The 21100-nt window shown below is 44.7% G+C and overlaps 1 protein-coding gene across 3 annotated transcripts in view; it reads left to right on the forward strand.

The window, feature by feature from the left end:
• The window catches only part of oxr1a (oxidation resistance 1a), a 172225-nt gene that overhangs the window by 132432 nt on the left and 18693 nt on the right, over nt 1-21100 (forward strand). For all 3 annotated transcript variants that reach the window (XM_035393192.1, XM_035393211.1, XM_035393201.1), the window contains 5 exons: nt 811-924; nt 12960-13115; nt 13516-13700; nt 15616-16283; nt 19309-19477. In XM_035393192.1, coding sequence (XP_035249083.1) covers nt 811-924; nt 12960-13115; nt 13516-13700; nt 15616-16283; nt 19309-19477 — 1292 coding nt within the window. The remainder of the gene's footprint in view (nt 1-810; nt 925-12959; nt 13116-13515; nt 13701-15615; nt 16284-19308; nt 19478-21100) is intronic.

Raw genomic sequence — 21100 nt, forward strand, 5'->3', positions numbered from 1 at the left:
TTCACTACATTAGTAAGTCGTCTTCCACTTACTTATCCCGGACTGAATGATGGAAATACCTGAAACATTATGAGAAGTACTAGCGGGAGCAGTAGAAGTTGTATGATAAATAATGGCGTGTTGTTTAATCTCGGTCACCTGATTGTTATTTGTGTTATTTGTGTTTCTCCTTGCCCACATACCCTCACTGCGTGTACCTGTTATGGTTATCTGTGTGTGTTTTGTGGGTCGGAGCCTTCTCTAACCGTTACCACCACAGCATGTGTGGCCCTTTTCAGAACACGCTCCAACGCCCTCCGTGTTTTTTTTCATTTGGAAGGACAGCAGCTGCTGGTCCCCGCTGGTCCTTTTAGCAGCTCTTGTGTAATGCTTTCAGCTCTATCGAAAGCCAGTGAAAGTCACATAAATTATCTTTCAGCTGCCATGTAATTATTCCCCCAGCTCTCCGCAACCAAACACCTTTATTTCTGATGAGATAACCCTGTTCTGAAATGCTTCTGTTCTATCCTCTGTTGCCTGAAACCGTGTGACTGTGTGTGTGTGTGTGTGTGTGTGTGTTTGTGTTGGAGTGCTTATATATGGCAGTGTGTGCGCGTGTGTATGTGTGTGTGCGTGTGTGTATATGTGCCTGTGTGCGTGAGCGCGTGTGTGTGCGCGTGTGTGTGTGGGTATGTTACCGCACGGGAGAGGGAAAGTGTTTGAGTGAGAGCGTATGAAAGTGTGTGTGTGTGTGTGTGTATATGTGCATGTGCATTTGCATGTGCCCCCACAGCCCTCCTGTGTAAAGACGGATGTGGATTGTGCTTGCAGGTTCTGTACGTTCCTGATCCTGAGTACGTCTCCAGTGTGGGCAGCTCCCCCTCCCTCAGTCCCATCAGCCCCCTGTCTCCCTCCTTCTCCTCGGCAGACTTAGAGAAAGTGACGGTACGTTCACGATTCCCTCCGAGCCCTGTGCCCTCAGTCATGCTGCACGCACCAATCAGAAGAGCCGCACGCCATCATGCTTCCCTCCCTGCAGGGCTGCAGGGTCTTCAGTTTCCCCCTGATTAGCCTGACAGGCAGCTCTCTGGTCAGTGCCAGAGGTTATTGCTTGTATCGCAGATTCACCCTTGCTGTTGCTGTGTGAGGGACAGCTCTTGTACTGTAGACATGACACATGCCTTTCTAATGGGACTGCAGTAACATATATTTTTTTGTATTTACAAATTTTTTGTGATTCACCACTGTGCTTTGACAAAAACTATAACTCAGATTGTTAGTGAAAAGGCATTATCAGTTGGTCACTCCCTTGTTTAGTATTCTCTTGGTGTGTAAGACAATGTATTTTTCAGAATCACTTCTTTATGTGTTATGAAATTGCTTTGTCTGAACTAGCAGCAAGAACAGCAAGATTGGAACAGGGTTATGGCAGACCACTAAATTACTGTGTATACAAACAAATGAGCTCTCCATCCATCTCATATTTTTTTATCACTAAGATATTCAGCAAGTCTGTTATTTATAATAAATATACTGTATAGAGCACTTTGGGCTGTTCCCTGAAGAACATGTTACTTATATATCATCCATTGTGCCTATGTGGATATTCCAATTTGAGCTTGAAATGAACAGCATTTTTTGGTCAAAACCGCAGTGCTCACTCGGTGTACCATGCTGTCATACCACCAACCTTGCTTACTTCCCGTTATTGTCTCTGTACAGGGCTCAACCAATAGAAAACAGCTATAATTTGCCTTTCTATATAAACCCCCTGTTGCCTGCCTTCCATGAGCTCCCGGTGCAGTACGAATATATAAATAAACACGGTCTTTTCCCTGGTACTGCCAAGAATCAGCAAGAATCAGCACCACAGATGCTTGTTATTTCAGCAGAGAAAGGCTAGGCAATTTTAATCTGTGCAAAGGGAAAGGCAGAACAAAACAATCAATACCGCCAACAAGCAGGTAGGCCTTATAGCAGTTTGTGCCTAATTCCACTTTTTTGAAAACAAAAGGAGCAGCAATGTTTTTCATGGTGGGGTAAAAATTCATTAGTCTGCTTCTTGAAGGAGAATTCCATACACCTAGTTACAGATTAGATGCCTCAACTGTAAAGGCACAGACTCTGATAGTGTCTGGAAAGCTTTAACTTTTGTGACATAGGCTTGCTGTAATGTCATTGGTGGTGGCACATCTCTGCTGGTTTATTTGGTTGGCTTGGGTGGTTTATACAGTAACTTCTTGCACTCACGCCTCCACCTGACTTCCTCTCTCTGTTTTGACCTTCTTTTCTAGCACAACTAACTTCATTGGATTACAATGGTGTACTTGCTCTACGTACACTAAGAACTTCCACATTTTATAAAACTACTATTTCTGGTCAGCTGTGACTTCTTTGTAATAAAGGGCAACTTAGCACGTCAGTGAAGTTCTGAAGGACGAATGTTCAAACCAAAGCAAGTATGACGTTTGAGGCATTTTTTGGCATTATTAATGAAAGTAGTCCTTATTCTTGTGTTTTTCTATGGGTATTTCCAGAGATATTTCCGAGTCTACTTTTACAAATGTTTGTGATGTTCATTGCATCCTTGCTTTGAAACCACTGTCTGAAAACTGCAGTTTCAATTTAAAATGTACATGCCTTTATGAGCGTGAAGCTAGCCACAGTAAGCCACTGATTTTGAACAGGGTCAAAAGTTAAAAGTTCCATAGGAGATGTCACATGTACCGCATGCATTTCCCAGTCTACTCTGTAACTCTGTGTAGTAGAGTAAGAAAATATGCTGTAATGTTGCTTTGCTCTTTCTGAATTCAATGGTTACAACTATCTTGATTTCTTGCAGTTCTGCTTTTAATTATCGAAATAATGCAAAAATTGACATCATCCAACATTCTTGCTACATTTCCTATATTTCAGTTTTGATGAGCTCATGGATGACAGGCAAATACTGCTCCTGTGGTCATGTATATTCTGCTATGGTCTAACCTACGAGTGAACTGTCGTTGGCGATTCGCTGCTCAGCTAATGAAACCAAAGTAAAGTAATTGATGTGGAAAACCTGCAAAGACCAGCCCTCAGGGAACAGGGCTCCCTGGCACTGTTTTATTGTCTATGTTATCTACCAAAGGGCGACACCAGAGATTGCTCTGGATTGGGATCGCTGCCTCCATTTGGACTACCACTGAAAATTCATATGTTTATGGCACATTGAATTCTAATGTTTAATGCATTGTCTTGCCACGTTTCTATGTACTTGTTTATTGACTACGTATCCAATATTTCAGGAAATGCTGGTGCTTTTTGGATGCTATTTTCTCTGCATAGTAGGCCTATTTTGCAGGTATAGGATAATAGTTTGAGAACTGGACTTGTAACTCTTTGGATGAAGGTTCGATTCACAGGTGGCACGCTGCTATTGTGTCCTTGAGGAATAAATGCCTGACGTTTATTCGATTTACTAGGTATTGCATTGGATGACCCAGCAAGGTACTTCATGCATATGTTTGTCTATATATGTGTGTATATATATATATATATATATAGAGTACAGTACCGATGAACAGGGTAGGTGTGAATGGCAAGTGTGAATAGTAGGGTGTTAATGCGAGGTGAAGTGCTGTAACATGAGTTAGCAGGATGGCTTATATCCAAGCCATCTCGGATTTTGTGAGTGCAACTGAGCTCTGTGCACTATAAGGCTATGATAAACATCTTGTGACAAAGTATTCTTTTCAGCAATTGAATCTTATCATTAGGCTTGTGTCTGACCATCTTTGAAGCGTCTTCCATGGGAGAACAGTGCAACAATATGGTTGTATTGGAATTTGAGGTGCATTGGAAGCTAAATAGTTTATTTCCATGGGCATAAGTTTTGGTCAGAATGACACTTGAAAGAGGAATGTAGCTTGCTTGTTTATGAGCTGGCAAACTAAAAGACAACACATTACAATTTCTAGCTGCGATTTGTGAGTGAGATTTTACTTTGCAAGCTGTAATCATTTATCTTACAAGGCAATGTGGTTTATAGGTGTTTTTGGTCTAAATTAATGTTTAATTAGAATTGTTGTCATGTTGGCTGTTACTGCAGCATTAACAATATCGCACTGCATTTTAAATGAATAATTGTGAGTAGTACTGAATCAAAAATCTGATAATAATATGGAATCTCCACGTAATATGCCTGTTCCTGTGCCTCTACCTTTTGGGTAGGTAACACAGACACTTGAGCAAAGCATATTTTACTTTTATTTTATTTTTTGGAAAAGCATAATTTTAATTAGAAAATAATTCAAAATGAAATAAAACTGCTTTACCTGTATTATCCTGCAATCGAATGGAGTCATGTACACCAGTACCAAAGAAATAGCAGGTAGTCACTATGACTGGTTTTGTACATCCACCAATATGCTTAACCTGGTTATTATAATTCACAATGAATAACTCTGCATGGTGTTTATTGTTCAGTAATTAACCTTGCAGCCAAAGCAAATGGCCGTAAGACTTTAAGCAGTGACTTCCTGAGGACTGAAAGGAGATTTACGTCCGGCAAGGCGATTTATCCCACAATCCTCTCTCTCTCTCTCTAACTCCCATTTATGGAGAACCACCAGTTCTGCACCGGACACTGCACCACATTGCCAGTTCTAGTCTGGGTGAGAAGCTTTACCCTGCTCCCGTATCGCAAGGGGCCCCATCGACCCCGAATTTGGCAACCGCGATAACCGGCGTGCGTCCCCAGGCCCCGGAGTCGTTCGGCTCTGTCCCAATTCCCATAGCAACAGCGGCCATTTCGAACATAATCAAACATTGCAAAGGCTCCACCGCCTTGCAAAACACACACCCCCCCGGCCCCCCCCCCCCCCCCCACATCCTTCCTCAAATCAGCGGCAGGACCAGAATTCCTTCTGCGAAGAGCGCGGCACGTTCCGCGGGCACTTATCTATTTAGGTCACGCCTTTTCGAACAGGAGCGCGTTTCTCTCCTCTCGGAGGAAGAGGATCAGAGGAGAGAGTGTGACTGCGGTGGAATTAAGCCTTTAAAGAGAGACGTCCTGTCTGATATTTAGAGGAGCTAATGAATGGAGCTCATGCGTCCGGACACCCCAAACAGAAAGCAATTATTCAGCGGAAAAGGCCTCGCCTTTAGAAGAGGGAGGAAATCACTTTGTGGAGTGCGGCCCATAGCAGGAGGAGCGCAGTTTTATTTGGCAGCAGTAAAGTAGGGTTTTAATAAACCGGGTTACCATGCACATTCTTCATTAGTTTTTAATTAAGCGGCTTTTTTTGTGCGGGTTCAGGGCTAAGGATGAAATTGGGTGTTGGAAAAAGAATACATTTGAATGGTTGTAATTGAACAATGGTCTATGTGATGAATTGGACCATTAGAATCAATTGGATATTTTCCCCCAGTCTTGCTCAATTGTCTAAAGGAAATTCACACATTGCATCTCAATAGGCCATGAATTTATCATTGAAAATATTTACCACAGGCATTTTTTTACCTAAAAACAAAGCTACTCTGAAACAATGTCTCTGAAACATGTTTTCTTTTTTCTTTTTTTTCTTTTTTGCAAATAATTGTATTGTATTTCCACACTGGCTTCCACATGCACTGTCAAAGGGCTCGATGGTACCATTTTCGGACGTATTACTGTGCAGTACTACTGAGGTACAGTGAGATTTCCCAGTATGTTGGTTTAAATCTTTTTAATTGGCACTAATAAAACAATGAATGTTTTCAAGGTTACTGTAATTTCAAATGAGAGGTTGGCCTCTGATATAGTACTGTTCTCTGAAGTTGCATTGGCAAAAAGTTATGACAATATTTTGTAGTATGGTAGAACATATATTTGTCCTACTACAATGCTTTGATAAACAGTGCTCATCGATCGATTTGTGTTCATTGTTTGTTTTATATGGAAGAAATTCTCTGAATAGCATTTGAGGGGGCTGTCTATCAAATTATCCACATTCTTCAGAGACTGTTGCTAACTAATAAAACCGAGGTTCGTAATTAAATTAAGCTCATATTTCAACCTAATATAGTTGTTATAGTTAATCTTAAGATCATCCACTGATCTAGCTTTTTAATAATATTACATAAGAACGGTCTCCTGGCCATTATTTAGGTGCCCAAATTATTTGAGTAATGCTAATCGCCAAATTATGGTAATGGAGAATCATTAGAGCTGAGAAAGATTGTGGGCCCATTTATTTTCATTTAGTAAAACAAGTTAGAAGCACAATAAAGCAGCATATTCTACAATAACCACATTTCCAGGGGCGAATGGCACCCGACCCTTTGTTAATGCTTTTTTTATTTCCTGGATAATGCATACACCTCTGATTTCTTACTGTTTGCATAACCAAGAGGTCAACAAGGAAGGAGATTAATGCATTTCCACGAATAGTAACTGAATAATGCATTTATGGAATGTCTGTGAATATATCCATTTAATCATTGCCTGCAGTGTATCTGTTTAAGTTTTAATTCTGCTGCGTATAAGATGAGACTAATACTTTAACCCTTCAGACACCATTCAAATCCCTGCAGGTCACTGACCGATATAAAAGAAAGATCTATTTTCACGAAAATTCAGAACAGAGGCCCTTTTTTCTCGGTTTTGTCACGCTTTGTTTAAAATTCTCAGGGATCTAGGAGCGTTTCACATTTTTCCGGCATTAAACGAGTACCAGATATTTCAAATACGTGTTTTACGCAGGTGATACGTTTTTTTTTTTCTATGTAAAAAAAAACGAATGAAAATGAAGAATCACATTGGGCTTGTGTGAGTTGCGACAGCACAGCGTGCCCGGCTGAACTGGCAGAACGGGCACGGCGTCTGAGTTAGGCTGGCGGCGGATCTGCGGACATCTTGCAGACGCGGACAGTGTCTGGCAGCGTTCGGGATCGTTCGTCATTCGGGCGGGGGAAAAACGTCGTGTCCACTCTGAATGCTGTTCCGTGCTGTTCCCTGCACCGGTGCCAGGCCTCGTTCGCTGGCCGCTTCCTGTCCCAGCACCCACGCTTCCTGCCGCTGCGTTCTAAATTTAGGGACGAGAGGCAGGGCAAAGGGACAGCGTTAATTACCTGCTTGTGGCAGCCTTTGACAGCAGTACGACATTAATGATAATCATAATAATGGCTTTATTTATATCCCACGTTTATGCAATACTGACAAGCACTACAGAAATAGAAATAAAAATGTGTATAAACAAGTATGGAAATAAATGCAATGGAAGCTGAGTCCAAAACAGCACAGTGATATGATGGGTGAAGGCATATCTGTCTTATGCAGAATAGTAGGATGTTTTCTGTGAATTGGCACAGTTTACGGGGTGGTTTTTGCTGTAAAATTTGGTTGCAGTAATACACAAGGTTAGGCAGAAGTAATCGCAGAGACTCATAAAAATACGTATCTGTATACAGCTGGTCTATTGTGATTGTAGGATACTTGTCTGACCACCAGGTGGAGCCGCAAGTCTGGACTAGAAAGTTCTCTGAGCTGTAAGTCAAACACCAGACAGAGTTTGCATTAGTTTTAAAGTGATTTTCAAAGGTTACTGCCATTTTGGGTATGATTGAATATGACTGTGACTTAGATTGAGATGAACTTTTCGAAAAGTTTTTTGGAATATGTCATTCTAAAAACATGAGTTGTCATTTTCTGAAGGTCTCATAATGTGTATTGTTAATAAGCATGGTTATAGCCTTGCAGTGTTTCTCATTGATGAAGTTGATTTATGAAGGGGCGTATGTGGCAGTTGTAACTTGAGAGGCTCAAATGGCGATTCCAGATTTGGAAGAAAAGACAGGTATTATCCTGCTACATAACAATATCACTACTCCCATTGGATGAACCACAGTAAGAAAAATAGATCTGGTTGTTATAATTTTTTCCTTATGGAAAAACTATGAACATTTCTAAGCATCCTGTTTCTTACAACCTAATTTTCCATGAACATTAGTTTCCAGACAAAAATGGTTTTGTACGTACTGTTCTTTAAATATTCCTATTATCTACTTGTCTTCAACTTCTTGTTATTGTTAAACTTGATACATTTCCTGTTGTAGAAAACTCCTTAGTAATACTGAATGTGTATGTGTGTATGATTAATTTATCTGAGATCATTAATGGATTGTTCTCAACAATGAATTTTCCTTGCAGGTTACTAGGGAAAGTGTATGGATTATGAGCAAGATGTACCAAGCTTTCTGTTACCGTGGGTTGGGATGACGTGGAATCATGCTCTTTTTTTGACGGTCGCAGCACCTGGTGAAATTCTGCATTTGCGTGTTGCGGCGCTGTTGGGCCAAGCGTGGCTTTTCTGCTCATTTTTGCTTTCGTCAGTTGGGCCATTGAGTTCAGTGGGCCAGTGCCACCCACGCCCCACCCCTCACGAGGAGACCTGTGGTCACCGGTGACGATTTCCCACTCTACGGGCCACAGGCCGCACTGTGGCCTTTCAGCCCGATCGGTGCCGATTGGAGGAGAGGCGCGTCACTCAACTGGCAGCAGCTGGTCGCGCGTCATCGGTAGGCTAATGGCAGCTCCCAGGCTGGTACCACGGCGTAGCCCATTAAATCTTTTTTTTTAAAGTTCAGTCCTCGCTTCACTGGCAGGCTGCCTGTCTCCAGCGTGTTACCCAACATGTGGTCCCTTCAGAGCGGAGAACAGGCTGTGCATTTTCAGCCCTGTCTTCAGCCGACCCGTGTGTGACGGACAGACACGTCCTACTCATAACGGCAATAAAAGCGTCTGTTTTTTCCCCCCTCTTCCTTTTACGTTCTACTCACGTCAGTGCCATGGTAACGGCAGGTGCCGTTTCTGTGAAACTCGAGCGTTTCGCGTCAGTTAGGGTTCCGTTTCTGTAACTGTCGGTGAACACTCGTCTGTGGAGATGCTGTTTACTTTGGAAAGATAAAATATTATACGGCAAGAGGATAAAGGTGTTGTAAAATGACAATTAGTTTAAAATGGAATTATTCAGTAGGAATTTGATGTGGACCTATAAATGATTACATTACATCATTGTTTTATGATTACATAAAATCATCAATAAAAATATTTTTTGTGCTGAATGATAAAATAATACAAAAAGTTAGAATTTTTAATCATAAAAGTTGCAGGATGTGACAGCATGATGAGAAAATATATTTTTATGTTGCTGGTTTTTATTATTTAACTTTTTTGAGCAATTTTCTTTTTTATTCTTCCTCAATTTGTTTTCTTACCTACTGAGTCCTACTGCTCAACAGGTAATATTGATTGGTATTCACAAGAGTTTGAACCATGGAGTCTGATGTTAAGTAGACTCCCAGCTGTGGAGACTGCTGTTTTGAGACCCTTCGAGTCTACTTGTACACCACTCCCCATAGTCACAGTGGAAACTCACTGCTATTGGAGCTGAGTGTGTAATATGGGGCATGCTGCCCCGCCAATGCGTAACTTGGCGGGATGGCATGCCTACCATCCCAATTAGTTTTTACCTTCAAAATTTTAAGAACAAGGTTTTCTTGAATCAGGCCCTGAATGCTGACATTAGCACAACTCGTTTCCTAATGCCATGACAGTGATCAGGCCTGTCGTGACATGCCAGGCATTGCTGCTCGCTCGCCTGTGACCTGAAGGTCTCCTTTTTGCCTTTGCAAATGAAAACGGTCGAGGTGAAAAAAATTAAACTCGAGCCACAGGAAAATCTACACCCACTCATAATGAGCTCACCTGTGACTGATAAATAAATGATCACCACTGCCATCATTTTTGTATATTGTTTTTGTTTATTCCTTCCTAAAAAGGGAGAGGCAACTCTAAAGAACATAAAGAACAGACTTCCTGGCGTAAACGCTTTAATGTGGAACAGTATAGATCTCACTGCAAGACCACTGAAATCAATAGAGCACGTGCTCTCCGGGTAGGCCAAGAAAAAATATGAATATACAGCACGATTGTGACACTAAGAGCAATGTAAAATAACGCTTCCCTCGGCCTGTGCGAAAGCTACAGAGCCATCCCCATCACCGGTATCGATGCGGACTCCATCGATCTTTGATGTCTGCGGCAGCATCCTCGAGTATATCCCGATGTCATCGGAAAAGAAGGCCGCCATTGTTTGTCTGCCTGCCTAATGCGGTGGCGCGCTTATCAAACCCCCCCCCCCATGTGCAGAATGCCTAATTAAGCGCCCGAGCACTTCCTGTGAATTGATTGCAGGAAGCCAGAATGACAAACGGGGCTGCTGAGTTTGGGCGAAGGCCGCCTTTTAACGACGAGGCGAAAGACGTACGGTCGCCACGGTGAACTGAAGGGAAAAAAACCAATGCCCTGAATGTCTTGATTTCAGCGTGGCAGTGTTATGACTACCGCTGAGATGGAAGGGGTGGTAAGTGTGTTTTAATTATGCTCTGGGGTCACAACCGGCAGAATGGCCTGTGCATCTTGGGAGTTTAGTCAGTAGGTTTCATCCTGGTTCGTCTCAGAAGAGCCACTCTGCTTGGTGGCCACTTACAGCTTACCAGAAAGTTATTTATATTGAGATGGGACTTGGGATATGATTGTGTTTGCCAAATTTGGAGAGAAAAAACATGTATAACAAATTGCTCTCAGAAAGGTCAACAAACCTTGATATAAACTGGCATGAAGAATGTTAGGGCTGGTTCAGTTCAGTAAAATGTATTTGAGTGTTCAGTTTTCCTCAGATGACCTCCATGAGACGCTCTGCCAAGAGCCTCTGCGTGAATAATTAACTTGATGGAATGTCACGACGATTCATGCCGCCGTTTGCGGCATCTTTCGCACGGATGAGCTCAGCGTGGGAGCTCTCCACCCGTTCCTGTCACATGCGTGGCAGGGGTAGGGGACAGGTGGGGCGTTCGGCGCAGGTGAAGCACACGGAGAGAAATACTCCGGCACCTGCCGTCTGAGCCACCGCAGCCTGCGCACACCTGTATGTGTGAGAGAGACGGAGTAGTGAGAGAACTGAAAGGTTGTGATTCAGTCCAGAAAATTTCTTCTGCTAAGACTACAGCTGCAGGAATACTTTGGTAATGGTAAGTGACGAGTAAGAGAGTGGTCCGTGGTCTCTCATGTAAGAGTCTCCTTCTTTAACACTTTTTCTATCTTGGTTTCTGTCTATGAGATTAACTATGGGAGCAGTAAAGGGCACTTGCTTTTCCATAATGGAAATGTCTTTGTTTAAATGTTGCACTTTCCAGTGAGGTGATTGCCACATGCATTTACAGTAGAGCGTTGATCTCTGTGGAGGCTGCGAGAGGAGGCTTTCTGAGCGGTCTCTTTGCTCTGGATTCGGCCGATTGGTCCCGCGAGGCCTTCTCCGTCTGCTGGCTGTGCGAGGGAGGTTTGTTTCAGGTCAAGCGGCGCTGGGAGAGAGAGGGAGAGACGTCGACGTGGGAGGGGTGTCAGGAAAGAGAGCAGACAGCTGTGGGCTCTGGTTCTGGCGCGGAAAACGGCCTCCCGCCCGCTCCGCCCCCCCCCCCCCCGTCTGCCCCGCCCCCGCTGCGGCCCAGCTCACAGGCTGTCTGGACGCGTGCGTTTCGGAGGGCAGACGCGCTGCCGCGAGTCGTTTGATGGAGGCCGTTTCAGCGTTGGGACAGGCTTGCACTTTCAGATGGGTTTAAAGAAAACAAAACAAAACAAGGGCTGGTTCTACAATCCAAACTGAGTAGCAAGACTTATCTGTGCCACCAGACACTGTCCAGCTGCAGTGTTACAGCAAAATTCAAATAACCCATCCACAGAGCCTCGTGCAGACTGCAGAAGAACGGTAATGGGACTGCCTTCTAAGAGCTTGAGAAGTCTCTGTCAGTCCATTATCATTGGTGCGATACGTTATTGAGCACTGCATGCCTCTTTCTCCCAGGAACCTGCTGCTCAATGTACACATGCCACTGTCAGCATCAATCTGTGTTAGCTACACTTCCAGGTCCATTGTATATCTCCATTAAAGCAATTATGTTGTGTTAATTAAGCAAGAGGTAACGTGACCAGCGTGTGCGCTGTCGGCAGTCTAGCGTGTGCTGTAAGTGCTTCTGGGGTCACTGTCAGTGAAGTGACAGCGCTCACTCCATCACTGTGATTTAGCGCAGTGCTAGTGCTCAGCGCTGACTCGAGATTTAACGTGAGTTTCTGCTCATGCTAAGCCAAAGCTTTTAGAGCGGCTATGATATCCGTTATATATAGTTATCCGTTACATAAAATAATAGGAGAGGAGAGAACATTTTTTTTAACCAATTAAATCAGGGGATGATAAGGTAGCAAATTTGAGAGAGCCAGGTTGGGAATTTAGCCAGGACATTAGGGAGCCCCCTACATTTTGGGTCTTTAATGACCACAGTGAGTCAGGATCTCGTTTTAACGTCTCATCCAAAAGTCGGCATCTCCTACAGCACAGTGCCCCCGTCACTGCACTGGGACATATTCACCCAGAGGGAAGATTGCCCCCTGCTGGCCCACCAACACCACTTTCAGCAGCAACTTCATTTTCCAGGGTGGTCTCCCATCCAAGTACTAAACAACCCCACACTTGCTTAGCTTCAGCCATTCAGCAGGAGCAGGGTACATGGTGGCTGCTATGGCTTTTGCTACTGAGATGCAGAAACAAAACCCCTTTGAATGTAAAGATACCCATGCATTGTGGCATTAAATTAATGTTGTTTTTTTTGTGAAGGAAAAAGCAATGGAATGGGCAAATTCACATTATTGGACATGGGTTAGGACAAACTAATTGCATTCTGTTACATTACTGTTTAATGGTATTGAATGCAGCTCTGCATGGACCACCCGTTTCACAGTCTAAATTAGGCCTCGGAGCCATCGGGTCTGTTCACTGTGTATATATCCGGTGCGGTTGTTTACCCGCACTCTGCTGTGTTGAAACAGTGGGGTCTCAAATATGTGTGTGTGTGTGTGTGTGTGTGTGTGTGTGTGTGTATGTGTGCCTGTGCACGCACCCTCCCTCCAGAATTCAGATGGGGCTTCGCAGCCTCCGACAGAAGGCCCGCGCCAGGCCAGCCTCAGCCTCCGCCCCGCCCGCGTGGTGTCGTCCACCTCGGAGGAGGAAGAGGCCCTGACTGAGAGGTTCCTCAAGATCAACTGCAAGTACATAACAGAGGGCAAGGTGAGCGCGCTGTCCTGCTGCTTCACATGGGCTGCCCCCAACGGACATGCCCAGTCTTATGTCTAAAGGGATAACTATTACCAACTCACTCAACTAACTATTCTAAACTCTTATGTGATTATTATTATTAATTAATTATTAGGTGATTATTCAAAAAGGAAAACATTAGCTTACTTTAGAATTATACATGAAACATGAAGTTTAAAACACCAGATAGACATGCAAAGTAATTAAATTATTTTAACAAAGATCTGTAGTTGGCAATTTGCGTTGTCGACAAAATGACTGAACTGATCCTTCTCTCTTTCTCTGTCTGTCTCTCTCTCTCGCTTTTGCTCTCTTTGTCTCTCTCTCTCTATCTGTCTCGCTCATTTCGCTTTCTCCCTGTGATCTCCGTCAGGGTGCCGTCAGTGGTGTGCTTCTCGTGACGCCCAACAACATCATGTTCGACCCGCTCAGGACCGACCCGCTGGTGCAGCAGCGCGGCTGTGAGGAGTACGGCATTATGTGCCCCCTGGAGGAGGTCATGTCTGCCGCGATGCACCGGGAAATTACCGACAGCAAAATCAGAGAGTCCGTTCCACCGTAAGAGCTCCGCCAGCTAACGCTTGTGTGCACACACTAATACGCAGCTAACGCTTGTGCACACACTAATACGCAGCTAATGCTTGTGTGCACACTAATACGCAGCTAATGCTTGTGTGCACACTAATACGCAGCTAATGCTTGTGTGCACACTAATACGCAGCTAACGCTTGTGTGCACACTAATACGCAGCTAATGCTTGTGTGCACACACTAATACGCAGCTAACCCTTGTGTGCACACACTAATACGCAGCTAACGCTTGTGTGCACACACTAATACGCAGCTAACGCTTGTGCACACACTAATACGCAGCTAACGCTTGTGTGCACACACTAATACGCAGCTAACGCTTGTGTGCACACACTAATACGCAGCTAACGCTTGTGTGCACACACTAATACGCAGCTAACGCTTGTGTGCACACACTAATACGCAGCTAACGCTTGTGTGCACACATTAACACGCAGCTAACGCTTGTGAGCACACACTAACACGCAGCTAACGCTTGTGAGCACACACTAACACGCAGCTAACGCTTGTGAGCACACACTAATACGCAGCTAACGCTTGTGTGCACACACTAATATGCAGCTAACGCTTGTGTGCACACACTAATACACAGCTAACGCTTGTGTGCACACACTAATATGCAGCTAACGCTTGTGTGCACACACTAATACGCAGCTAACGCTTGTGTGCACACACTAATATGCAGCTAACGCTTGTGTGCACACACTAATACGCAGCTAACGCTTGTGTGCACGCACACACAGCTAACGCTCACATGCACACATTAACAGAGCTAACGCTCACATGCATGCGCTAACATACAGCTAACGCTTGTGTGCGTACAGTACACTAATACACAGATAACGTTTGTGTGTGTACAGTACACTAATACACAGATCACGCTTGTGTGCATGCACTAACACACAGCTAACGCTCACATGCGCACGCTAACACAGAGCTAACTCTTGCATGCTCACACTAGCACACAGCTAATGCTCCTAACAAACAGCTAATGCTTGCATGCGCACACAAACTCAGAGCTAACGCTCGCATGCACACACTAACAAGTGCTAACGCTCACTTGCGCGAACACACGGGTTGGTGACAGAGCCCCATCATCTCCAAAACAGCATGGTCTCAGTCCCTTCATCAGAACACATCAGTGTTTTTACTGTGGATCACAAGCTGTATCAAACAGGAAACTACATATTACGCCAAGTTTAACAATGCGTCTGGTTTTACACCTACTCACAAATTACTGGAGTATGCTAATGATTTCCACAATCCTTGAGCCACCCACAAATTCTGAGTTCAGATTCTTGTTTTGTTTTGCATGATTATGTTTTGCTGTTGTATGTTAATTGGATATTTTATCCAAAAAGTCAAAATTTCATGATTTTCCACTTGAACTGAGTTTTCTCAATCAAGTTTTATGTTAAAATGTTTTCAAGTTGCAATGAGAGCTTTTGTCCGAATATATGGAAGTTAATGTTAAAAAAAATTGGCATGCTCAAACTGTTAACATTTCCTTACAGAGACTTCAGTTAATCTCATATCACATGTGATCCAATAATAATGTTCAGTCAGTGTGCAATAATAATTATTGGGTAGGTCTATAATTATGTAGATTCAAACAAGTACAACTTCCAAAGTCATTGCTTGGTCAACGTGGCGAATTGAAGTTAGTGCAAGGTGATTTAAATGTAGTTTTGGGCTGATGTTTTTTGCCCATTGATTTCCATTGTATTTGCGTGGTCTGTCTCACAGCTCATGTTGAAACTTAACTTGCGGATAGATTTGGAAAAAACTTTGTGGATGGATTGATAACAGGAAAAGTGATTGGAAGATTTTGGGTGAAATAACCCTTTAAACGCACTGTACAACTGAGATGTGCCTCTCTGTAGAGACCTGGAGCAGCCCTCATCAGAACAGGACGTGTGCCACCCGAAGAGAATATCTTCGAGTTCCGCGGACGGGACGCAACCGCGGAGTGTGGGCTCTGGTGCCGGCATCCAGGCGTCCCTCTCTGAGGACGTCTTCACCGAGCCCGACCTCTCGCCCATCCGAGAGGAGCTGTTGGGCTCCGACGAGCCTCTACACGACGAGCCCGCGGGCGCCTCCGGCGAGTCCGTCCCGGCCGCTGTCACCGCCACTGCCGCCGCCGCGGCCGAGCCAGCGGGCCGGCGGGAGAGCCAGGGGCCCGGGGACAATCCAGACAGCCGTACCGCCCGGCCCCCGTCCACGGCGGGGACCGAGCAGCGCGGCGCGGAGCGGGCGCCAAGCGTGGGCACGCCCGCCGGCAGGGACCCGGGAGATGGGGCGGAGTCAAGCCCCGCCTCCGATTTGCAGGGCCCCGCCCCCGAGCTGTCCGCCCAGGAGGACCCCGGGAAGGGCAAGCTGGTCAGAGAGGGGACGGGGGAGTCGGAGACGGACGTGGAGGAGCTGAGGAAGATGTGGAAGAGTCACACTATGCAACAAGCCAAGGAGCAGAGGGAGAATGTACAGCACACACACAAGGAGGGAACACCAGCCAGCCTAGAACAGGCAGCCGAGGGGCCCCGCCCAGCAGAAGGTAAGAGAAGGGTCTCCGTAGCATTTCAAAGCACAAACAAAAAAAAACCTCCCACAAAATTACCTTTGATAGATTTCAAATTAGGGGAAACTCCTTTTTGAATGTATTTTATGTCCATGGATGAACAAGCTGTTTTTCAGCATGTTGGTCCTTTTCATAGCTCTGGTGAAATTGTTTGAAATATGTATAACGTTTCTCTCTTGATATCAGACCCGGGTCAAATATGTATTTGTTTTGGATTCAAATACTTTTCTGTGCTCTATTAATCTTGCCTGGTGTGATATGGCTTGCCAATATGACCAGAAGGCGGGGTTTGAACTTCTTGAGAGTATTTCATTGGTTCCAATACACCAGACAAAATCAGGAAAGCATAGAAAAGTATTTGAATCCAAATACGTGTTTGACCCAGGTCTGCTTGATATTAGTATTCTGTTTTCTTTTACTTGAAGTGCTTTAAAGCCGAGGCGTAATACTCCTGAAATTCCCCTTCGCGAACAGCACAGCGTCGTTCAGCGCGCTGAAAAAAAGAAATAAAATATCCGTTCCCGGCGTAGCCGAGGCGAGGAGTCTGGGAATGACCCCCGGAGGCGAGCCACTCCATTTCATTACGGAGCGGCTAATTGCGTGAACGTCCCGGAGGACGTGGCCGGAGCGCTGATTAAAGCCGCTCGGAGACCGCGAGTAGAGCGGAGCCGAGCGGGAGCGCGCACGGAGGACTCCTGCGAGCCCGGAGCAGAGCCCCCCCCGCCCCCCCCTGGGGGCAGCGCACCAGAGACCTGAAGGGAAGGGGAATCCCGAGATGAATGCGCTCTTAAGCACGTTTGGGGCAAGCTCCGAGTGCTTTACGTTAAAGTACATGCCATTATTTTCTTAGCAGATTAGCTTATCCAGAGCTTCGTGGACTGTTCTTTTATGTTTAATATTATCAGTTTATATTGGATAGGTACCTAGCTCAAGGGTACAATGTCAGTGCCCTGCCATGGATTTGAACCTGCAGCCTCCGTCAGCATTGCACCATGTGAGCACTCTGCTCTCCCAGCTTGCTCATGTGCATTCATTCTGAAGCTCCTGTACCTGACCCAGGGCTGTCCATAAATTGCAGGAATTAAATTAACTTTGGGTTTAGAATTTTTCCCCATTTGTGTTAATACAAATTTATCAGGCTCAGTCAACTTGTAGGCTTATATATCACTGTGGGTTTCAATTACAAAGTCAGCTGACACGATCTTCTGCTCTCTGCAGTCTGGGAAGGGGAACATTGAAACTGTGTTTTAATGCGGGTCATAAAACGCGGTTGCGACATTTGCGTCGGTTCCGAAATATGCTAAATTCTCGACGGTCTGCCAGCTGAGTTGCGACAGCTATTGCATCCAGAAACTTCAGTGGCACCGATAACCTTTCCCCAGCTCTATGAGTGGCTCGGCCATGTGCGGAATAACAAATATGTATGGAAAGTTTGATCTAGGACTGCCTGTCTGAGTACATACACAGACACACACACACACACACACATATTCAGAAAACAAGGGTCCCATTCAGGTAACTTTCTCGAGTATGAAAATGCGCATTTAAATGCAGATGCTCCAGTTATTCTTTTGTGCAGGGCAGTGCGTTATATGGGCTCTGCTTTCATTTCTAGAGTCCATTGTTCTTCTTTGGAAGGGAAAAGTTCTTCCCTGGAAACTACCACCATGTTTAGAATTCTCAGAATTGCAACGCATCCGTTGAAGGCTGGCCTGGTTTTTTTTCCCGTTCTGACGCATGCCGGTACTGCAGGCGCATGCAGAAGCGGGGGCCTTCAAAACAGGCCAGATTACACACCCAATTTATATGTTTCTAATTGAGCCCCCCCCCCCCCCAGCATCGGTGCAGCGAGTTGGCCTAATTAGATTAGCGCTTTCCCTGCCTCTCAGTAAACAGCAATATTAGCGCTGGGTGACGCAGGACGCCGGGTGACTGGGGAAACCTCCCTGCCGTGATGACCATGGAGGAGGTAGCTTTAGCCGTTGAGAGCACCTAGCTTGTGCCACACAGCTGTGACGTACTCAGTCCCCGTTTGATTAATGTGCGGCTTCCGCCTAAATAATGCCTTATGCTTTTGTCCCCTTTTAGGTTCCATTTAGCGTGAGTCTGTGAGGCGTGATTAATTTACGCTCCATCCGAAAATTTCGAGAGTCGCTGGTAAATGGCGTGTACATTAGCGAAAGTGGAGTGGAGCACATTGTTATTCAATTTAAAGCGGGCAGGCTGGCAGCCTCATAAAGAAGTGCTGTCATATTTGGTCTTACGTGTGGCTCTAGTGCTTTTGATTGGACTTTAAAAATGCATGGCACAGATTTTGTGTAAGTTGCTTATACAAATAAGACACACGAAAAAAAGTTTTAAATGTGTGCCGAAAAACCCTTAAAAGTATTTACTTAACACTACTTCACAATAAAATTCCCTGAAGTCTTCCCCTGGATATGGAGCCAGAGGAAGATCTCTGAGCTGAGACATGTCTTTCGCTCAACGGAAATGCAGCATTGTGTGGTCACAGAGGTTCGAGCAAAGCAAAGTGAGGGGTCAATAACCCTCCACCTGTTTAACGCAGATATAAGGGGCTGGTGGAGAGGGAATTCTGCATTCGGACAGGAGCCAGGCAGCCCCTGGGCCCTCAGGATGCACCTGGGGCCCTCTTCAGGGGCAGTCCGGCTGCGTTGCGGCCCCACGGGTTCTGAAAAACCCACGATACTCCGACGTTCCTTCCATCCTCCCTGCTCCCCAGCTATTGGGGAATCTGGTCCTGTGTTACTGTGCAAAACATTTCCAAAGTATTGTTCTTGGTCATAGGATTGTCAGAAGATGAGTAAAAGTGTAACGTTTTGGCTTCAGTGTTACGGAGGCCGAACTCTCAGTGTTAACTATAACGAGCTGAGTTTCTACTGGCTCTTTAGAACCTGTGGTAGCAATCATGCAAGGGAGGGGGGGAGTTGATGAACGAGAAGCTTTGACTTGGATTCAGACCTTTTCCCCTGACCACTCACAGGGCCAGCGATGCTCGTGGAGAAGCGGAGACCCCAGGCTCACAAGTTCCTGTGCCTGCGGGTGGGCAAACCCATGAAGAAGACCTTCATCTCCAACGCCAGTGCCTCCATGCAGCAGTACGCGCAGAGGGACAGGAAGCACGAGTACTGGTTCGCCGTCCCTCAAGAGAGGTGAGGCCCCGCCCCCGCACCACATCACAGCTGTAGAGCGAAGGCCCCATCATTTATTTACAGTCTCAGCCCTTTGCACAGGCACATCGCACCCACTGCACACAGGTCTTCTGGAGCAGTCCAGGTCTGTATCCAAGGTTACCAAGGTTTCAATCTCTGCCTTTCTGCCGTTGAGATTTAAACCAGTAATCCCCTATCTTAGGTAAGATGCTGCAACTGAAGCTTTTGCATTTATGAAGCATTTATAAAACGTACCATAACGTTCCTGTTTAACTTTCATTTTGTTGCAGTTTCTTTGTCCTTAAAGTGCCTTACTTTTTACTTGACAAAAATAAGGCATAATGGCAATCCATTTAGGTGTTGTTTTTAGTCTGATAGAAGGGAAGGGGATCTGCCGTGTTAGAGTAGTTTCTCATTCACTTTATCAGCTTAGCCCTTCAGGGTAACACACAAGCAAGCATTTGTTTTCACCAAGCCCATGAAATATGTTGTTCCAGTAAATTAATCAAAATTGTCCAACAGCTTAATTCAATTAGGTCATTTCAGGCGAGTCACTTTTGTTTTTAACTAGAATGAAATTGCTTCGACATGGCATAATTATCTGCGCTGGGAGTATAAGGCTGTCTTTGTAAAAGCTAAAATATGAATCTGATGGGTCAAAGGCCTAACCATTACCCTGTCATACACTTGGAAGTCTAATTACTTTTTAGCTGAACCATTGTAAATCAAGTCCAAGTGAACTGAATTGTGTTTTACATCTATTATTGAACCTTGAATTGCATTGCGGTGTTTTAAAATACCATATTTGCATTTGATTAATAGTTTGAACTCGCATTAATGTATATCACTGATATTAAGGGGTTTAATGCATTTTGCTGTGATTTGCTTGGAAATATGTCTTTCATACAGCAGCTACTTGCACACGTTTTCTCATACCCAGGTCTGTCTTTGTATTTTTACTTTGACACTAGTGTTTTAGGAGCCTGAAAAAGACTAAACAAATCAAATGAAACAAACTGCATCTTTAAAGTGGTGTTTGCGCAAAACCTCTTCCCGCACCTGTGGTGGGAATTACCTTAATTTCTCCCGGTCGGTGAGAAGAGTCCAACAGACTTACACACAATATTCAGTTCAGATACCTTTATTCGGCCGAATAGGAGAATCCACACAGCGCCACAACACATCTGTATGAAAGCTCTAAGAACAGGTGAAAATCCATTCATTTTATACAGTTAAAAGTAGGTGAAAGGCGGGTTCTGGAATTTTCCCAAAACCTGTCTGTCTCAAACTGTTTTGCAGCTTGTCTCTGATTGGTTAAAAACATTGGATTTCTGAGAGACAGACTTGTTTAGACGTTCTGACTTCTTCAAGGCTATCATGTTACAGTGACTAAAAACAATAGAGAAATGCAGAGACAGTTTTCTGGGGAAAATAGGAACACGCACGGGAGGGGCTATGCATTCCCAATAACCCTCAGTTAGACAGAAAATAAATTTTAAATGATTTCTTAAGATTATATAAAAGCAAGTAAATATGTAAACAGTAATTTCTCGTTTTTCCCTTACACACCGTGTGGGTGTGCATGCGTGTGTGCGTGTGTGCCACATCAAACAGCAGGCACAG

This window comes from Anguilla anguilla, chromosome 1, assembly GCF_013347855.1.
Source record: "Anguilla anguilla isolate fAngAng1 chromosome 1, fAngAng1.pri, whole genome shotgun sequence".
Taxonomy (NCBI): Eukaryota; Metazoa; Chordata; class Actinopteri; order Anguilliformes; family Anguillidae; genus Anguilla; species Anguilla anguilla.